The 20,741-nt window shown below is 43.9% G+C and overlaps 2 protein-coding genes across 7 annotated transcripts in view; one reads left to right on the top strand and one right to left on the bottom strand.

The window, feature by feature from the left end:
- The window catches only part of LOC118241338 (uncharacterized), a 198,880-nt gene that overhangs the window by 149,399 nt on the left and 28,740 nt on the right, over positions 1-20,741 (bottom strand). The window lies entirely within an intron of this gene.
- Positions 476-11,881, top strand: LOC145657586 (pre-mRNA-processing factor 17-like). Its single transcript, XM_081713646.1, has 15 exons — positions 476-638; positions 1,067-1,153; positions 1,244-1,373; positions 1,557-1,643; positions 1,784-1,920; positions 2,155-2,251; positions 2,456-2,595; positions 4,336-4,410; positions 5,925-5,970; positions 6,898-6,999; positions 7,479-7,594; positions 8,153-8,286; positions 9,984-10,060; positions 11,006-11,150; positions 11,275-11,881. Exons 1-15 carry the CDS (start codon positions 513-515, stop codon positions 11,450-11,452), a joined length of 1,677 nt encoding a protein of 558 aa, XP_081569772.1. The 5' UTR covers positions 476-512; the 3' UTR covers positions 11,453-11,881.

A 20,741-nucleotide genomic window follows, 5' to 3' on the forward strand; every position in this document is an offset into this window, starting at 1 on the left:
TTTATTATTTATTAGCTAAATATATGCAGCTGACGTGCTGTGATGTCTTAGTGTCAATATGATGAATGTGAACCTTGATGGCAAAGTTATAGGTTAGTTCATTATGTAACATAATGTAATATTGAATATAGTCTGATAATGTGCTCTCAGTGTACTAACTAGAGTAAGTGAGTTATAGGTTAGTTCATTATGTAACATAATGTAATATTGAATATAGTCTGATAATGTGCTCTCAGTGTACTAACTAGAGTAAGTGAATTCCTTTATGTTTTCTTCTTAGAGGCAGTACAGAAGTTTGAACAGAAGTGAAAACAGAATTCTTTTGAATTACTAAATCACATTCAATCATTTAATCAAAGCTGATGTATTCTTCAAAGTTCAAAAGTCAGGAAATAACGAACCTGGCAACATTAATGAATGATATTAATGTTCGTGACGAACACCAACAACACTCAAGATGCCGATAGTGGCAGGTTGTCTCGCTGCATACGGGAGTGATTCGGAATCAGAAAATGAATCAACCCAATACAAGTCCCGAGAAAGTAGACCCAGACGCAATCTCACATCTTCAGCCTTTAAAATCTGGAAGAAAGACGAGTTTATCTGTTCTTAATTCAGCACCTGAGGTCGCCGTCAAGGTATGGTACATGTCGGCTAGCATGTCTGGGTAGCTAACGCTAACTAGCTTACTCGCTAACGGTAGCTCGATTAGCTAGTTAGCTAACCTAGCTAAATAACTTGCTCAGCTAGTTAACGCTACCTAGATAAATTTTATTTGACGCGTGTTTCTTCGTGTGGTTATGTTTAAAACCTTTATATAGGACTCATATACAGTGACATGAAGTGTGGTGTGCCGCCTAAAAGACAACAACGCTAGCGTAACTAAGAATATCATGAAGTAACACAATGTGTAAATAGCTTGCAAAGTAGCTAGCTAGGTGGCTATCTTAATAATATCCTTCATTAATGTTGCCTAGCTTCGTTATTTCCTGACTTCTTAAATAACCAGCGTTCGTTGGCCATCTAGACTGTTAATTTACTATGTCTTCGTGTTGCTGTATTGCAGGAAGATGTTGAGACGGGCACACACATTGATCCCTCACTCAAAGAGCTCCTCTACAACCCAACTTACGAAACCATGTTTGCACCCGAGGTAAGGTCACGGTCAAGAGAGTTTATATGTGGTAAAGGAACCATTTCAGTGTTTTGTTTAACGTAAAGCCCCGTCCTCTGTGTGTTGTAGTTTGGAGCAGTTAATCCATTCAAAACGCAGCAAATGGCTGCGCCAAGGAACATGCTTTCTGGATATGCTGAGCCCGCCCATGTCAACGATTTCCTGTTTGAACAACAAAGAAGGACGTTTTCCACTTTCGGTAAGGGACATGCATATTTTACATTTACTAAAGAGAATTTGTGTCTCAGAATGATTTGATCATGGTGCAATAGCCAGTGTTGTCAGTATTCTCACCACACCAGTTATATTGAGTATTATGAAATATTCATACTTAGTTTAAATCTTTATTTCTGAGCACGAGATGTTCACTATATTTTAATAGGGTATGCATTAGACCCATCTGTGGACAGCAGTCAAGTCTCATCGAGCAGCTACATAGGAGCAGTGGAGGAAGCAGAGAAAAAGAAAGGTACTAGACATGATCTGGTTTTTCTCTGCTCATTGGTTGCAATTGGTTGTGGGTCTGCCTGAAGCTACAACCACCCCATCCCACCTTCCCTGTTGCTGCTTGGACAGTTCTTTGCAGCTGTGCACATCTGTTCTCCACAGGGATGACCGTGTTTGAGTCGGGCCTAAAGAAGGAGAAGAGGAAGCGTGTGAAAGGGGGAGACGCATCAGAGATCGACAGCTTCTTGGGGCCCTGGGCCAAGTATCAGGATGAGAAGGACGTGGCCAAACCTTCAGAGGTCAGAGTTTGCCCACATGGGTTCCTTATACTCTATGATAGTCACTTGGGTTTTTTTTGTTTGTTTTTGTTTTTATATTTGCTTGCTTTGCACCTTGTGGCAGGCTGTCTACTCCAAATTTGTTAGCCGTTACTTCACAACATAAAGGCTAGGTTTAGCCTAGGCAGCGCATTTATATATCATTTACTTCAATTGCACTTTGAGGATCCCACTCTGTCATATTCTGTTTGATAGGAGGAGCAGAAGGAGCTGGACGAAATCACGGCAAAGAGGCAGAAAAGAGGCAAGAATGAGGAAGAGGCCTTTGCTGAGGAGAAAACCATTCTACACGGTAAGACACATGGCAGCTGTTCCAACCCATTACGCTTCACAGAGTCAGATTTACTTTTGTCCACAGCATGAATTTGTTCAGCTCCCGTTACTTTCTTAAAGCTAGCAGGACTACCATAATCCCTCTCAAGTTTCTCTGATTTTCTTTTTGTTGAAATGGCTAAAAGCCTCTTTCCTCACCCTTTGATGTGTCTTTGCTCCACAGTCAAAGACGCGTATGACTACCCGGGCCGCTCTTACCTGCACGTCCCGCAGGACGTGGGCATTAACCTGCGCTTGGCGGAAATACCCGACAAATGTTACCTGCCCAAGAAGCAGCTGCACGTCTGGACCGGGCACACCAAGGTGAGGAGGCGTGTGTGTGTTCTTGTGCATTCACATGTGCGCGCATGTTCACATGCGTGCGCATCTGCTTTTATGAGTGGAATGTAGTGAGAGTAGACCGACTCTGATTAATTATCTAATGCATAATGATATCTAGTGCATAATGATGATGGAATGACAAATTAGTTTTGTTCATGTATTTGGGAGTGAGAGAGCGAAAGGGAAATGCATTACAGAGGAGGATGCTTTTATGCTTGGTGGAAAATATCCGGAGAAATTACTTGCCTGCATGGTACCATTTTTGAATGGAAGTGTTTTTACGAAGTGGCACAATATGAACAAAATATTAATTTCAGCTATTTTGAATAGAGATTGCACTAATACTTGAGCTGGAATACATCCTGTTTTCAGTTTAGTCTCTATGAAATCATTATGTTACATTTATATTGGACCTTTCTAGCCAAGGGTGCTTTATAAACTATTTTTAAAAAAGGGAAAGAAATTGTATATTCAATCAATATACTATAATGTAATTGGTTTGTAGATTTATCTTAGAGTGGTACTGTGGTCACAAGTATTAATTTAAATGAACTGTAAGTAGTGTATTACATTACAAAGTTAGAATGCATGTCTGTGATTGGTCAGGAAGTTTGAGTAGCTGTGATTTGTTAGAACACAGAGTACGTTCACCAGGGCTATCAGCTACAATTAGAGGGCCCTGGACGTATGCAGTGGTTGGGACGTTCATATGAAAAATACTGCCGTTTGTAACTTGCAGTGTTCTAAAGCATCAGCCAGTGAGAGAAACACAAACATAATTTTGGTTTTAATTTTGCAGTTAATGAATTGGCTCAAGTCTTGATTAGGATTAGATTTACTCTGTCTCACATAATGTCTGCTTTCAACGTGATTGGTGTTTGCCGTTTAGACTTGTGAACTCCTTAGCCTGGTCTGATATTCACTCACGATGTTTTCTGGAGCACTGGAGGTCAACATACCCGTCTCTCTCCTTCTTTTCTTGCTCCTCCTTTCTTCTATCCCTTTCTTCCTTCTTTCTTCATCTCTTCATCTGTGTCTCAGCCTCAGAGCACTTCCTTTATTTTAGCAAGTGTCAGAATGTTGATTTGAGATCAGCTCCCCCACATTCTTTTCTGTTCCCAGTGCCAATCCCAAGTCCAGAACCTTGGCGCTGTTGATGTCTGTTGGAGTCACATCGTATTGGCATCTAAACTTTGAATGTGAACACATTGTGTGATGTCAGTTATGTCTGTGTGAAATCAAAAGTGTTTGCACTTAAGCTAGCAAAGTGAGCTTGCTGTTGAAATGCCCCCATTTTACATACAATATGTACAGAAAACCGGTCAGGGTGCTACTGAAGTTAGTAGAGCACTTCAGTACCGGTGTCGAGGCCTGATGCTTCTGTTACCACTTCTCCACTATTCATTATGGTGTAAAAGGCATCAGTCCAGGCTCATTCTATTAACGGTGGGAAATGTGGTCAGCACTGGGTGCAGTCATTCGTTCCTTGAAAACACTCTCGTTTTAGTTTATCCACGCAGCCACAGAATAATCAGGACGCAGCTCTCAATTAAGGCAGCACTGAACATTACATTTGTGGGCCACGACGCCAGTGTGCGAAAGAGTAGAAGCTAACCTCGTGGCCCTTGTAAATGGCTCTTGAAAGCAGGTGGTGTTTAATTGCACATGAAGTGCACACACACAGTTGGCTCATCTCCTCTCCACTCCATCTTCCACTCGTAGGGTGTCAGCGCCATTCAGTTGTTTCCTGGGTCTGGCCACCTGCTTCTCTCCTGCTCTATGGACTGTAAGATCAAGGTAGGTTTTATCTCTCACACTCAGACTTATTGAGCATACCTCTGGGGAAAACAAAGTGGTGTTCATTCTGATGGCTGTTTCTGAGGATGGTGGGTGGCTGGGGGGGTTCACAAATCATTTTTCTAAGCAATTACTCTTTGTCTGCAATTGTTTTTCATAAGCATTCACTATTATAAGTATCGGCAGGGATGTGTTGCATAATGCCGAATACCTACGCCTAACAGGCTCCCAAATGTGGGTATTCAGTGAGGAATATGATCATTAATTTATGTAGTACGTTTCTCACTGTTAAGGCCACTTTGCAATAGCAATAATAATAATGTTACAAATTAGTGGTCGACTAATTAATCAACTGATTAATGCCATTTTGTGACGGTCGGCTTTAGCTGATCGCCCCCTCTCCACCCTTCACCCCTGTGGCAAAGTTAGTTTAAGAATTGCCTTTGGAAATTGTTGCATTTTTTTTCTAATTTAGTTGCTACATTTTTTTTTAATCAGTGCACTACAGAGTGCAGATCTACAACAGAGATAATGCAGACAATAACAGTGTTAAATGTTCATTTAAATTCTGCAATTTTTGGTCGCATTTGTTGTTAATATTAAATTGTTGTATTTTATAAGGTGCAGAAAGTTATACCAGTATTATATATTGCCCATCTGCCTCCCTACTCTCTAAATATTGCCATCAGCCATTGAAAATCTTATAGCGGTTGCCCTCTAATACGAATAAAATAAGTTACAGATAGCTTGATTCTATCCTTAAGATGAGTGATTTTTACTTTTGCAAAATAAATTGTTGCTACATGCAATATCTGATCCCTAGCCATTCAAGAAACGTTTGGAAGCCTGTATAAGGAGAGCTGAATAATGGAAAAACAGACTTGTGTTTTACTGTGCTTGGCTCTTTTTAGAAGTCTTCCTGACTGGATATCAGTTATTTTTAGATACCCTTAGACAAACATATAGATATATCATAGTCAGTAGAGGTCAGTACTGCCTGCTTTACATTTACCTGACGATATTATCCGAAGCGACTTACAATGTTGACTGAGTACAATTTGAGCAATTGAAAGTTAAGGGCCTTGCTCAGGGGCCCAACAGTGGCAATTTGGCACCAGTGGGGCTTGAATTGGCAACCTTCTGATTATAAGCAAAGTATCTTAACCATTGGGCTATCATTGGCGGCTCTGCACAGAGGACAGCAAAGCAGAGTTCAAATGTTGGGTCATCTTCATAATTTGGAGCATTTTGTTCTTAGCCCACTCTGCAGTGTGATTAATTTGATCTATTTGCCCTAGCTTGCTGATTGCCTTTGCTTTCTTCAGCCATGCTAACAATCATTTCAAATAGCTGAAAGCAGAATTTAAGAAGAGATCATGGATGTGTCCACCAGCCAACCCACGCAAACATTTACGCACTGTTTCCTGGGAAGACATTTTAGCACTGCTTTCAGTTTCTGCCATTTGTCATATCTGTCTGGCATGGGATTTAAAGCTCTTTTTTTCCTTTTGTAGCTTTGGGAAGTCTACAGTGACAGGAGGTGCTTACGGACATTTATTGGTAAGAAGGGGTGTTTCCTGAGTAGCTGTTTCATAATCCAGAAAGCTCTTGACTCCATCTTAGAATGCTGTTGTAAAAGGACATTTAGGGCACAAATTTTAAAGGAAAAGAACTCAGGTTTGCAATGTACCTGCAGAAAGATCTGGTGCTCCAGATGAATATAGTGATGTTATTTTGTTTGCACCTCGAGGCAGAGAATTGATGAGACTGGGCTTAAGAACATGAAAGGCTCTCAGAACACGGTGCCCTCTGATCAATGTCTCTCCCTCTTTCCCTGCTTCCCTCTGTCTCTCCCTCCTCTGTTCTCTTTATTGAGCTTTGTCAGATACCACCAGAATGTTTTTGCTTGTGTTATGGTTTCATGAGGGAGCGTGCAGGTAACGTGTACAGAATCTTCTGATGTTTTCCCAGCCTATAGACGAAGTGGAGTAAAGTCGAAACGGGCTTTTCTACTGGTCCGGTTGTGCTTGTCGAGATCCATCCATCGTGTATTATTCAACAATGAGGCGGTTGCCGGGCGATCGAGCCCCGCAGCATGAGCACCGGCTCACTGGAGGCGTCGTTAAGGGGTCCCTGCTACCCAAGCCAGTATCTGTGGGGCACCGTCCCGGTTACATTCGCCAGCTGTTGCAGAAACCCCTCCAAACCAGTGCTGGGTGGTCCACAGCAAGTTTTGTCTCATAACTGACAAAATGTTGCATGTACAAATAGAAAAGAATAGAGCAGGATACTCTGTCGGTGTATCTCTCTCTTTCGCGTTCTCTCTCACATGTACTGTCACATTATACTTCTTGTTGTCATGTCGTTTTCCGCTGGTGATCTCAGTCTACCTTATTATATGTGCTTGTCCGGGACACAACAGTGTCAGAACAGATGAAGGCAAATGCTAATGGCTTGCTTTCTCCATGGCCCTTCTCCTTGCTGCAGGTCACAGTAAGGCAGTGCGCGACATCTGCTTCAACAACGCTGGAACTCAATTCCTCAGCGCCGGTTACGATCGCTACCTCAAGCTGTGGGACTCTGAGACAGGTGAGCACCACGCACACACCTTTTGGAGACCAACCTGTTTTCTGTGCCTCCCTAGCTTCCAAGTGTTTCTCTCACATTGAGTTGGCATGCAACTTTTCTGTAGTTGGGGTCTTTAAAGAAGCACTCTGCCAGTCATGCACTCTGCCAGTCACGTCTCTGTACGGATGGGAGTCTCCTTCACCAGCATATACTCGTCCCTTCTCTCTGCTCCTCCACTAGGAGGAGCCACTCGTACAGGGCGCACAGGGTTGTTCTTGGGTCAGATTCTGAAACCGGATGTGGGGTAACTCGCACCGCTGTGCTTTGATCAGTGCCATCCGTGTCTGAGCTTATGATTCACTCACTCAGGCGGCCTGCTTCCTTCCAACCCCGTACTCCTCTGGGGAGAGGAGTGCACCTCCTGTGTGCTGAAAGAGGTTGAGGGGTGGAGGATGTTCGTGTCTGCTGGCCACTCTTGACAGAATTCCTTCTGCCTTCAGGTCAGTGCATCTCCAGGTTCACTAACAGGAAAGTCCCCTACTGTGTAAAGTTTAACCCAGACGAGGACAAACAAAACCTGTTTGTTGCCGGAATGTCGGACAAGAAGATTGTGCAGGTAAGCTATATGCATGCATGGGGGGGGTGTACGTGTGCACATGCCTGAGATAGACTGCCTAAGACTGTCCTTAGCGTTCATCTTGCTGTTAGTTTTTAGGTGTTAGACTGTCCACACATGCATGCTCGCACATCCCCAAACCCACACCCAAGAGAAGCCTTGGTTACCCTCAGTAAATCTGAAGACAAGACCTTATTTCACGCTCTGTGCTTCCCTCAATAGAAGGAGAGAGTGTTTGTGTGTGTGTATGTGCAATGTGAGGAGGAGGGGTACTGAAGGATGGATAGATTCACATGAGGGAGAAGTTGAGGAGGAGAGCGAATGAGTGCAGTCCTTCAGCAGCAAACATGATGGGAGTAAATAATCAAAGCTGAAAAACTACTCACCTCTCCTTCCCTCAGCCTCCAGCTCCATCTCATCAGTCTCTGTCACAGGCAGAGACCAAAAGTCATCATCTGATCTGCTACCGTAGGGATACATTAGAGATTGTGTGTGTGTTTGTGTGTGTGTGTGTGTGGAGAATAAAGCCCTGTTCCTGCCCCGCTGTCACCTACCTAGTGGGACATCCGCTCTGGGGAGGTGGTACAGGAGTACGACCGCCACCTGGGAGCCGTCAACACCATCACGTTTGTGGACGAGAACCGCCGCTTCGTCAGCACCTCCGATGACAAGAGCTTGCGCGTGTGGGAGTGGTGAGTGGGCGGTGCCACATTCACATATGAATGAACAACCTTTTGTTTCTCATATTGATTTTAACTCGGTGTGTTGTATGTGACCACACTGAACTTGATGGGTTGCTGGTTAATGTGTGAGTCGAATGCAGAATTGGCCAGCAGTAGTTGGATTCAGTGCATATGGGGAAAGTTTTTAGATGCATATTTAAAATGTTTCATTTTCAAATGCAAAACATTGACTTAAACTGTGTGTATAGACACGCTCCAGCTGGCCATGTCAACATCTGTGTGCAGTATAATCTGTAAAAGACATTAAGCAAATGCACTGTTTTAATATTGTAATTGCATGCAGAACCGAGGTAAATAAGTTCTTTGCCATGAGACCTCCCTGCTTGAGGAGTCTCCATTGCTCTGGGCCATAATGTGGATTTGTCTGTTGTCTTGGGTGTCTAGTATTCAGACCCCTCTGCAAAAAATATAAAACACCTGGGGCTAGTCAGTTATCTGTCTCTTGGCGAGAGTCTTTAGAGTGGACTTATTTACATGTAGATATTGATTGGCTTTCAGCTTAGGCCTTGGTGGTAGTTTGACACTGGGGCACTAATTATTCCCACGGTAACTTTTTAAATAGGCATTAAATACCATGTATCGTGTAGTGTGTGGCACAGGGCAATTACTGTCAGATGTGATGAATGTAGCAGTTTTTGGGTTCGGCCATGTCTAAGCATGATGCAGCTCCATTTCCTCACAGTTGATCCAGTAGCACTTAGTGCTATATCCAAACACTTGAATACTATTTTGTGTGACTTTGCCCTATCTTGTGCATCCCTACAACTTTAGCCCTAATTTCCTTTAGAATACTCTTTGGTAATTATTTTCATAGCTTTTCATCTGATTTACAGTCTGACCAATGGTACTTGAATTAATTTTCTGGATAAAAAGTAAACTTGGAGCTTCCATTGTAAGTAATTAGTCATTTTTGTCAGAAAATTTTATCTAAAACCAATATCACTTTAAGGCAGGCAGTACAGTTCTCTTGGAGAATATATTAATCTGATTTGTTAGTAGTGTAATGGATCAAGGAGAACATGAACTTTTTCACATTTTCTTTTTTGTTGTCCTAGTGTCATTAGCTATGATACATTAATTTGCTGTTAACTTCTGTGCGACATTGCCTTTTGATGAATTTTCACATCAATACACTGTCTTAACTGTTTAAATCTCCACTTTCTGGAGATTCTTTTTTTTTTTTTGAGTCACTCCACACTGACATGTGCTCCCTAGGTCGTGAGATGGATGAGGATAAGACTGGACTGCAGTATCATTGTCTTACAAGCTACATTTTTCTCAGTAGATTTTGTAGCTTCTGCCAGTATTTGCGTTTTGTAGTCTGGGAAGGACTACAAAACCCACTGTCTCTCTTTGGGGTAGGAAAGATGACAAATTTACCTTCTTTGTCAACAGAGTGGCACTGGCTAATCAAGAGTGTTTAGTTACACAGCCAGAACAGAAAGAAAAGGAGGAAAACCACAATAAAATAAGTTTGAGGCTCAAATATTTAAAAATGTAGCTCCACATCATTTGCACTTGTTTGTGCAGGTCGAGTGGCCCGGTCTGCTTCCTCTACACCATAGTTTGGTGCTAAACATTAAATGCGCTCATTGCATGAACTGAAGGTGTCTGGTTTTCATAAACACCTCCTCTCGTTTTTTTAGGGACATTCCAGTGGATTTCAAGTACATTGTGGAGCCCAGTATGCATTCGATGCCTGCGGTGACGTTATCACCCAATGGTGAGTGTGCTTTTGCTTGGGCATTGCTTCACTGGTACAATACCTCCTCTGCATGCACATGCACACACCCACTTTACTTTCCACTTTCAGACTTCCATTAAATTCTTTGTGGCTTGCACTCCCCAAAGTGAGTAGTTGTGTGCATTTTTTGCCTTTCAAATAATATTTTTCGACTCCATTTCTCTTTCCCCCAGTGTCTCATGCGGAGTTCTCAGATTTTGTTTTTACACATCTTGTTTCCTTCCTGGTAGTGCATAATTTATGGAAATCTTACGTACTCTCTCACTCACATAAAGACCAACTGTAGGAACGAAATGGAAAAGAGGCAGAAAAATGAACTCTTCCTCACCTTTCTTCCATTATTCTTTCTTTTCTTATTTATTTATATATATTAGAGTCTATTTTCTTTTGTTTTCAATTTCTATTTTCCTTTAAAGCGTGCATTGAAGGGCTTGGGCCCGTACGCCGTTAGGGGGAGCCAGGCAGGCTGGTGCAAGTTTTAACTGACTATCTAGTGGGCCTAATGTGGGGCTCATGCAGACTGAGCAGGGAGCCGCCTCCTGAAGAACGCACAATAGATGAAAAGCAGCTGTTTTGCGGTTGAAGTACACACTCGAGTGCCAACTCGAGCTGATCAAAGGGATCGCTACTTCAGTGGCAAACGCCACCTTTGATCTCGCTGACAGCCACGTGTATCAAGGCAGGTGGAGGTTGCTTTTTTCTGCTCCTTCACATGTGCTTGTTCTCTTTTGAGGGGGATTTTGTGTGCTGATCTGTTTACATGCCCTTGCCTTCCTCTTCACGTGGGCAGACGTCTGAGTCGAGAGCACATCAGATACTCAGCTGGCTTTAGAAACAGCCCTGCTACCATTACAAAGTTTAGTTCACCACTGCACAGTTTTGAACTGGATATCTTTATCTGTATGTCTGCTTGCTTTCTTGTAGGCAAATGGCTAGCCTGTCAGTCCATGGATAATCAGATCCTGATATTCGGAGCCCAGAATCGGTTCAGGCTCAGCAAGAAGAAAGTGTTTAAGGGCCACATGGTTGCCGGGTATGCCTGCCAGGTGGACTTTTCTCCCGATATGAGGTAAGTGCTCTCCTCAGTCACATGACTCTCTTTCCAGTAATGGATCTACCGTAAGTCTAAAGTGGACGCAGTATCATTGTGCTGTGCTGCCATAATGTGCTTGTCTCATCGCCCCCAACTGTAGTTATGTGGTGTCTGGTGATGCTGACGGGAAGCTGAACATCTGGGACTGGAAGACCACCAAGCTGTACCACCGAATCAAGGCACACGACAAGGTGTGCATCAGCGCCCTCTGGCACCCCCACGAGACCTCCAAGGTCATCACCTGCGGCTGGGACGGACAAATCAAACTCTGGGACTAACAAGACAAGAGGGGAAAGGAAGGGGAAGAGCCGGTGGAAGAGTGAGCCTTAACAGCAGAGGGAGGAGACAGTCAGGTTGCTCCATTCAACCCCCCACCATGGTCTTTGCTCAGCTGAGCAGCTTTAGCGTCTGCTCCTTAGTAGAGAGTGGCTCAGTTCTCCAACCCTTGCTGTTTCACTGAAGTAGTTTATATTCTAGGCTTTGCTCAGTGCTGTGTGTGAATACTGAAGTTTATGGACTGGCATCCAGTCCTGATTTCTAGTGTAATTCCCCGCCCCCCCCCCTCCCCGCATATGGGTATTTTAAATTCTCTACTATATTTTCATTTCATTATTAAGGAGTCCTCCACCGCTAAAGCCGTGCATATCAGCACTTCAGTTCAGCGTGAGGCATCTGTTTCTAAGTGTAATAAAACATTTTGTACATCAGTCTGTTTGGTATCACTGGTGATCAGAATCAGACATGGCTGACAGCACAAGGGGTTGTCATTTGTATATTTGATGTAAGTTGTCTCTATCCTCTGACTACGTTGTATGGGCTAACCAAATGAATCACCATGGCCAGTTCCTCTCCTCTAACCTGGTCTAACTGGATCTGATCAATATTATAGTTGTTTTACATGCAGCTGATATTTTAGGATGATTTTGGCCCTCATTTTCTAATCATCTGAAATGGGACAAATGTGTACAAAACATCTTTGTTTCCAAGCAGGCTGAAAGTGCTATAAATAATTTTTCTAGAAGACATTTGGCAGTTTCTGCCCAAACTTCACTATGGCCTTTGAACAAGCTGATAGCAAACAGCCAACACAAAGCTAAAAGCAGATTAATAACACGGGACTGGGAGGCACTAATCTGCCTCGTGTCATGAATCTACTGATGCAGTGACAAACTGCATTGCTTCCTTTTGATGATAAACATGCCTGATTCTCAAAGGCAAGTCAAATTTCCTTTGGACGGCGAACGTACTTTGTGCACCACAATCAGATGATGATTTATTGTTTGCTTATCTTTGAACAAGAGGAGTCAAGGTGAGACTGCTAATGCAAAGCCCCTATTTTGCACTCCTTTCTTATGCCACTTTCGTTCCCTGTGAGTGCAGTTCATTTACTTGTTTGTTTGGTTTAATTAAGTGCCCAGAGTTCTGGCTTCAGTGAGGAGCAGATGCCTCGTTGGAAGCTATATAACCAGGCATTTGACTTATAAAGGGGGAGACCGCTTTGTAAGTGTGAAAGGCTGGTTTCTATAGTTTTTTTGTTTTGTTTTTTCACATACGAGACCATAGTACTGAAAGCTGAAGCACACGAACGCGCTTAAGCAAGCACGGCTTATGTCTCTCGCACGCATGCACATGCAAGGGAAGTCAACTTCTTGGGTCTCATCCATAATTTATCACGTCACTGTATTCTGACGCAGCAAAGTCAAACCATTTCTATGTAGTCAGCTAATATTTCGGAGAAGCTTTATGTGCTGATAGTGATGATACTGAAAAAAAATTCTCCCCAAGGATGAGGGAGGGAACATTTGTCCAAGCAGTCTGCGTCGACAGCCCAGGGGCTCATTCTCCTGTGCTCTCTGACCAACCTTCTTAAATCGCAGGACCGCTCTGTAGTCAGCTGTGCGTCTCTTAGATTTTGACCATACCAGAGACAAAACTAGTCTGCTGTGTTCTGTTTGAGCTCTTTTCCTGCCTGTAGCTCTATTCCAACCTCATTACTTCTCTTTTTTTGAGCCTGTTCATTTGCCCGCCAGCCAAGACTCGCTCACCCTGTGTCTCCCAGAATGAAGGGTCATCGTTCTCGGACCAGATTCTTCTGATAAGAGGCGGAGGGTCAAACGCCTGACCAGTAGCCAGCAGTAGACGGGCTCTCTCCCGCGGAAGCTTTTCTAACTGCGTCGCTGACCCTCTGGAAATAATACGACCTTTACATAAAACACTGCTGAGCGCTTAGAAGCACTTATAGCCCCCCTTTGTCCTCATCTTTTTCCCTACAAAGGATGATGCAGCTCTGCCATATGAAAACAGCACTACAGTGAACAGGCCAAACTGTCAAATCTGAACACATCTGGTTGCAACTTTTGGCCTCAAAGTTTGCCCTTCTGAACAATGTTCCCCTTAATTCAAATTCGTGCCAGGCAAGTCGATCTCCCTGCGGAGCGTAACGTGTGTTGACCCACCCCAGTATATAAGTGCTGCTTGTGTTGTGTAGGTTCCTCTGAAGAAAGAGGCATGGTTTTGCGTAGACACTGTAGCTGTGCTAGAGACTGAAATGTGCATGCTCAAGCACTCTCAGCAGGCTAAACCAATAGCACACCACGTTTGGCTCGTCCCCGCCCACCTCGAACCCCGCCCAATGCAGGTGGACCTCAAGAAGCAGGAGGCCTACAGAATGCAAAACTCCTTCCAGGACCAGATTCTCTAGAATCTTCCATTCTGCACTCTCCATGTCTACTTTCAGCACATCCACCTGTGAGGAGAAAGCATGCAAACAAGCATTCACTTCATCAGTGATTCATCGTGGACTAACAATCGCACTGCATCTGATCCTTTTGTCTGGCTGTTGGCGGAAACCAGACAAAGAACAGCTAAACTTCGACTGCTGAGATCCCTTGCCTCATTATTTCTCATGCATTCAGGACTTTCATTAAAAAAGTTCAGTCTGCTGCTGCCTGAGTGAAGCACAATTGTTACATTTGGCTCATTTCCTTTCATTGGGCAGCTCTGGCTCCATGAGTACACTTTTAATAACTGAATTTAATTGACACCTAACAAGACACTATAGGCTTTTGTTACCAGTAAGTGGTGATCTTTATAATCACAGCTATTCTTTATTTCCTAATATTGGTGTGCAGCAGCTCATTAACATTTATCAGTTTGATAAGCTATGTAAATTTGCATCAGACCACGTATAGACGTTTTCATGCATTGTCTCAATATTTTTATCAAAATCATGGACGAGAGTGTGATAGCTCTCCATGTGGATGTCTCCAGATGTCAGTTATCAAATGGTAAGTTTTCAAATTAACTGTGAACTCCAGACGGGTGTTTCGCACACACATGAATTGAGGTGCATTCCCTCTTTCTCCATCTTGTGTCCAGCTAGAACACTGTCCAAAGTGTCGTGTTTCTCTGGAAACTGTGTACTTCACTACAATTCTGAATTGAATCTCTGCAACTTTTACTACAGTACACTACAGCTGAAGAAGATTCCAGAAAGGAACCAGAACTTTTGTACTATACATAGAAAGGTGGGGCCTCCATGGATCAAACTTGTTTTTCCAGCACATCCCACAGATGCTTGGTCGGATTGAGATCTAGGAAATTTGCAGGCCAATTCAAGTTCAAGTTCAAGTTCGGTTTATTCGTCACATACATAGTCATACACAGTATAACTCGCAGTGAAATGGTGGAGAGTGCTCTGTCCAAACTGAGGAAGAGAAACACCCCTATGCACAGGGGTGCATAGAGAAAAATATATATATGCAGATAAATATATATATTCTATGTATGTACAAAATTCAACACCAATTCAACACCTTGAAAGCTTTTTCATATTTCTCAAACAACAAATGAGTTTTTTTCCAGTGTGGTAAGGCACATTATCCTGCTAAAAGAGGCCATTGTCATTAGGGAATACAATTCCTATGAAAGGGTATACTTGATGTACAACAATGTTTATGCAGGCAGAAAATTGCCCTTGCCTCCTTCCCATTGTGACTGCTGGTGATATCTTCCCGAGTTACGCAAAGCACCTGCACTCAGCCATCCACATTACATAAAAGAAAACACGATCCACTGGGCCAGGCCACTTTTCTGCAGTGTCTACATGACCCTGTTGCTGGTTGACTGCTTGTCTTTGCTTGGGCCACTTTTGGTAGGTACTAATCATTTCTGGGAATACCCCACAAGACCTGCCATTTGAGGTGCTCTGACCCAAACTAGGCATCACAATGTCCTATAGTTGCCAATGTCCTATAGTTCCTATTGGTTGCTCATTTTCCTGCTTCCAGCACATCGACATCAAGAACCTTGACAGGTGCCAAAGGGCTGGGATATATCAATGTTATTCATTTTCCCTATAAGTGGTTTTAACGTGGATGATCGGTGTATATTGAAGGTAGTCTATTGATTTTAAATGTAGTTCTATGCTCCTCTTGACAACAAGGAAGCATGCTTTGGTTACAAATGATGAACACTTTATAATGAATTTAGAAATGATTGGTTTACAAAACAGCTAGATCTAGGCAACTATCTTAAAATTGTTTAGTGGTACCACCTGGCAGTGGTAGCTCAGTGGTTAAGGTACTTGATTTGTAATTGGAAGGTTGCTGATTTAAGCCCCACCACTGCCAGGTTGCCGCTGTTGGGCCCATGAGCAAGGCCCTTAACCCTCAAGTGTACTCAATCATAATTGTAAGTTGCTTTGGATAAAAGCATCAGATAAAAGCTTAAACATCTGAAGTAAATTAAACTCCCAGCATGGTCTCCTGTGCTAAATCAGATTTCCCTCAATAAATTTTGTTTCCCCCAGAAGACCTTTCTTGAGATGGTTCACAGAGTGTGCACTTCTGAACTTGGAACCTTAATCCCAGCACCTGTTTTTCAGCATTCTTGGTGTGATAAGTGGCTCATAGTTCTGAGCAAACAATATTGGCCATTTTCCAGGACAAAACCTTAGTTCAAAGTTTAATAGTTTTGGCTTCAGGACATAAATTTTCAACCTCTGTGGTCAGAAACCACCAGTGAGTTTGAGGGTTACAAACACAAACTGCACAGAAACAGAAGGGCTAACAGCATCTAATTGCACAAAGTGTTTCTTATAAATAAAAGTCACTAATGAAGTGGGTGGAAAGTATATGTGGTTGCATATTTATCTTCATTTATCCTGTCTCCATGTTTAGCTAAACAGAATGGTCTATCATTATTGAACATCTGTCTTAAAGAATATTAGCACCTTTTGACTTATCATATTTTTTAGGATTAAGACAAGCAAAAAGGCATGTGAGAAAATATCTGTTGTTTATCATCTTATATGGATAATATAGAAATTGAACCCTTCATTCAAGTTGTTGAAACAATTTTTCTCCTTAAAAATGTCATTATTCTATATATTCTTATAAGAAAAGCTGACAAATATTTACATTCACATTTGACCTTTGACCTTTTTATAAGCACTCCTTCGTCTACAGGAACTCCTAAGTCATCTTGCATGAGTTCCTATTTCACTGGGTGTAATTATCTAGCAACACACAAGCCAGATACCTTTCATCACCCATCAACATTAGAGAATCTACAAATGGTATTAAATATTAATGACCTTAATCAATCAGATGAGACAAAAGCTGTAATAAATAATGCCACTCCTACTATTACTATGTCCACTATATTATATTCACTATTAGGAGAATGATTAAGAAAATTTGAAATGAGCTAAAATGGCTGGGAAGAGGAAGTGTATTTTGCCTCCACAGTAAAGAGGTGAAACTTCCTCCACGGATCACAGGTGGAAAACTGTAAAAGCAGATTAAATCCTGAGGACAATATGTGTCTAAAATATCGATGCCAATAAATGATTTGCTCTGTTCAGTAAACATCATCGAAACTCTGAAGAAACCTTTTATCCCAGAAAAGATAAGATAGGAATAGGTGATAGTTGTTATCTTTTCATGTGACTGGAATCCAGAGCATATACTTCCAAATTCATACAGAAATGTTTCAGTGACCACAGAAGCTTCAGAAGCCAAAGTGTCTACAGAAGCATCCTAAACCCCACTGAAAACCTCTGAGTTGCGCTAAAGACGAGAGTCCCCAGAGATTGTCTCTATTTTTTTCCCTTTCCTTTGAATTAAGATGATAAACAAGAAACATCTTTCACAAGAGGTTTTGCTTGTTTTTACCAAGGGTGTCAATAATTCTGGAGAGCACTGTATTACTGGAATGTTTTCCACCTGGGCCACAAAGTTTAATCGATAGAGTATAAAGCATCGACTTGCTGATGCTACGCACCAGAGCGTGGTTTGTAGGCTTTTCAGTGAAGGGCCTGAATATAATTTAAACTTACAGCGCGAGAAGGTGGGAGAGTGATATATAAGAGTGACAAAAAAGCCTGGCATCTTGGGATATGGTGCATAGATACGAAGCAATTATCATTTTTGATAAAGGGGTGGGGGTGGGGATATAGTTCTTTCTTTCAGAGCAAAGTTGAAAAAGACGTTGACTGATGAGATGGGCGTTGTGATATGTCAACTGTGAGATCATTGCACGCCCCGCTGACTGTAAGCATTTGACAGCGCTGTCGCTGTGATGTAGTGCAATACAAGTGTATCACTGCACCAAGTGAAGACGTGGCACCAGTACTGAAGTTCTTGGCTCGAGCTGTGACATGACATGGTGGCCTTTGCTTTAAACATGGGTCAGCAATTCATTAAAACAACTGGGTGTGAAAAGTTCCCAATATTCATAGGGCACAGCACTAACACGACCTCATTTTCCACAGACATGAACCAGTGTGCTCGCGCTACAGACTCCGTACATACAGCTGTAATTTGCTTTGCAGACAGCTATCAGGCTGCGCGGTATACCTGGCAGGACTGCGAAAATTTCAGGTTTTGCTAAATGATAATGTGATGATATGCAAGGATAAACCCATTCAGTGGAGAGTGTCTTGCAGCTTTCAGGACTGAATGCAGAATGAGTCAGGATGGATGCCCTGATGACTATGAAGATGTCATCATGGGAAAAGCCCGTGTATGGGGTGCTGCTTTGGTCACAAATAACTCTCCACTTATGAATGATTATGCGGGATTTATCGGAGAACTACATTTGGTATTCCACCATCCCTGTCAGGGAAGGCTCTGCGGGCAATCACTTTTGTGCCTGAGGCAGGGATTGAGCTCCACGGCCAACTATGCCATGGAATTCCGGACCTTAGTTGCAGGAACAGGCTGGAATGAACCCATGCAGATTGATGTGTTCATGAATGGGCTGCGGGCTGACCTACAGGCGGAGCTAGCATGTAGACAGGAGGGGAACACCCTAAATGAAGTGGTTCACCTAGCCATAACGTATGACCGACTCCTGCAGGAAAGGCGGCGGTGTGTGCAACGAGAGGCTACGCAACAAACAGGGGCTGGACCCGCCCGACAAACCGACATGCCTGTGGAGCCCATGCAGCTGGATGCAGCCGGGCTACAGCGAAGAGGAAGAGGCGACAGTAGGATGAGTTGTTCTTCCTCTCGTTCCCTGTTTAAATTACCAGTTAAGGTATCGTGCAAAGGCTGTGTACTGTCATCTTATGCCCTAGTGGATTCGGGAGCTGCAGGGAATGTCATGGACTGGGGCTTTGCGAGGAAGCTGGGTATCAAGCCCATTGCTCTACCCTCCTCGCTAAGCATACAGGCCCTGGGTGGGGGTCCGGTCGGCCCATGATACATCACCCAAGTAACTTCCCGGGTTCTCCTTGTCAGCTGGGAGGGGCATACAGAACGCATCAGTTTCTTCCTCCTGCCTGGCCTGTCTCACTCTCACTCTAGGTTTGCCTTGGCTGCGTGCGCACAATCCACAGATGCTGTGGATGAAAAACCAGATCCTGCAGTGGGCACCGTCCTGCTATCGGAGGTGCTTCCCAAACAAGGCAGTACCCCTCCAGGCTACTTCAATAGAAAGCCCTGAAGCTGATAGGTAGGTGCCTATTCCTTTAGAGTACCAGGACCTGGAGCAGGTCTTCAGCTCCAGCAAAGCCACTCGGCTTCTACCGCATCGAGACTGGGACTGCGCTGTAACACTCAAGGAAGGAGCGGTGCCCCCTCGGTGCAGGATCTACCCCCTCTCTCAGGAGGAGCAGCAGGCTATGGGACAGTATATCAAAGAGGTGCTGCAACAAGGGTATGTCTGACCCTCGACCTCTCCGGCATCAGCAGGGGTCTTCTTTGTAAAGAAGAGGGACGGGGGCCTGAGACCTTGTGTGGACTACCGAGGACTCAACAAGCTGCTGGTACAAGCAGCACTTGAAAAACTGAGAGGGGCCAGGTATTTCACGAAACTGGATTTACGCAGCGTATGCAACCTAATCCGGATCAAGGACAGAGATGAATGGAAAACAGCCTTCAGCACCTCCACGGGCCACTATGAGTGTTTAGTTCTGCCGTATGGTCTTGCAATGGCCCTATCGATTTTCCAGGTCTACATTAATGAGGTTCTTAGGGAGTTTTTGGGAAGATCCGTCGTCGCCTATATCGACGACATTTTGATCTATTCCCCCTCCCGGAACCAACATGTGCGTGACGTGCGGGCCATGCTACAGACCTTGTTAGTGAACCAACTGTATTGCAAGGCTGAGAAATGCAAATTCCACTGCAAGGAGGTCGACTTCTTAGTGTTCACTATTCAACAAGGGAGTGTGAGTATGCAACCAGGCAAGATGAAGGCGTGGCCAAGGCTGCTTACACCCAAAGCACTACAATGCTTTCTGGGCTTCGCCAACTTTTATAGGAGGTTTATTAAATCCTTCAGTTCATTGGTAAGGCCCCTCACAGACCAGCTGCAGGGACCTGTGCGAAGGATCAAGTGGACTCAGGAGGTCGACAAGGCCTTCGAGGAGCTCAAGAACACCCTCACAACCGCTCCCGTCTTGCAACAACCGGACCATGAGAGAGCTTTCTTGATAAAGGTAGATGCCTCCAACATGGGAGTGGGCGCAGTACTTTCACAACACACGGGAGAGAGAGGCGGCCTGTGTCCCATCGCTTACTTCTCTGCTGAGCTCAGCTTCTGAGAGAGGAACTACAGGGTTGGGCACCGTGAGCTCCTGGCTATGAAGCTCACTTTCGAGGAATGGAGGCACTGGCTTGAGGGAGCAAGACACCCATTCACAGTTTATACTGACCATAAGAACCTAGAATACCTCCAGACCACCAAGAGACTAAATGCCAGGCAGGCGAGGTGGTCAATCTTCTTCTCCCGGTTTCAGTTCACGTCACCTACAGGCCGGGAGAGAAGAACACCCGAGTGGATGTGCTCGCCCAACAATACACAGCAGAAGCATGGCCCACAAGCTCAGAGCCGGTTTTCTCACCCACCTGCTTTTTGGCGTCCCTGGAATGGGAATTGGACCAACAGATCAAGGCTGCTAATCCTCATCCACAATGTCCTGCCAATCGCCTGTATGTCCCCCCAGCACATCGAGGCGTACTTATCACGTGGGCACACACATCCTTGGGGACGGATCACCCAGGCGCAGCCCACACCGCGCAACTGATCGGAGCACATAATTGGTGGTCTGCTATGCCC

The sequence above is a fragment of the Electrophorus electricus genome, chromosome 1, assembly GCF_041902795.1.
Source record: "Electrophorus electricus isolate QZ-2024a chromosome 1, ASM4190279v1, whole genome shotgun sequence".
NCBI lineage: Eukaryota > Metazoa > Chordata > Actinopteri > Gymnotiformes > Gymnotidae > Electrophorus > Electrophorus electricus.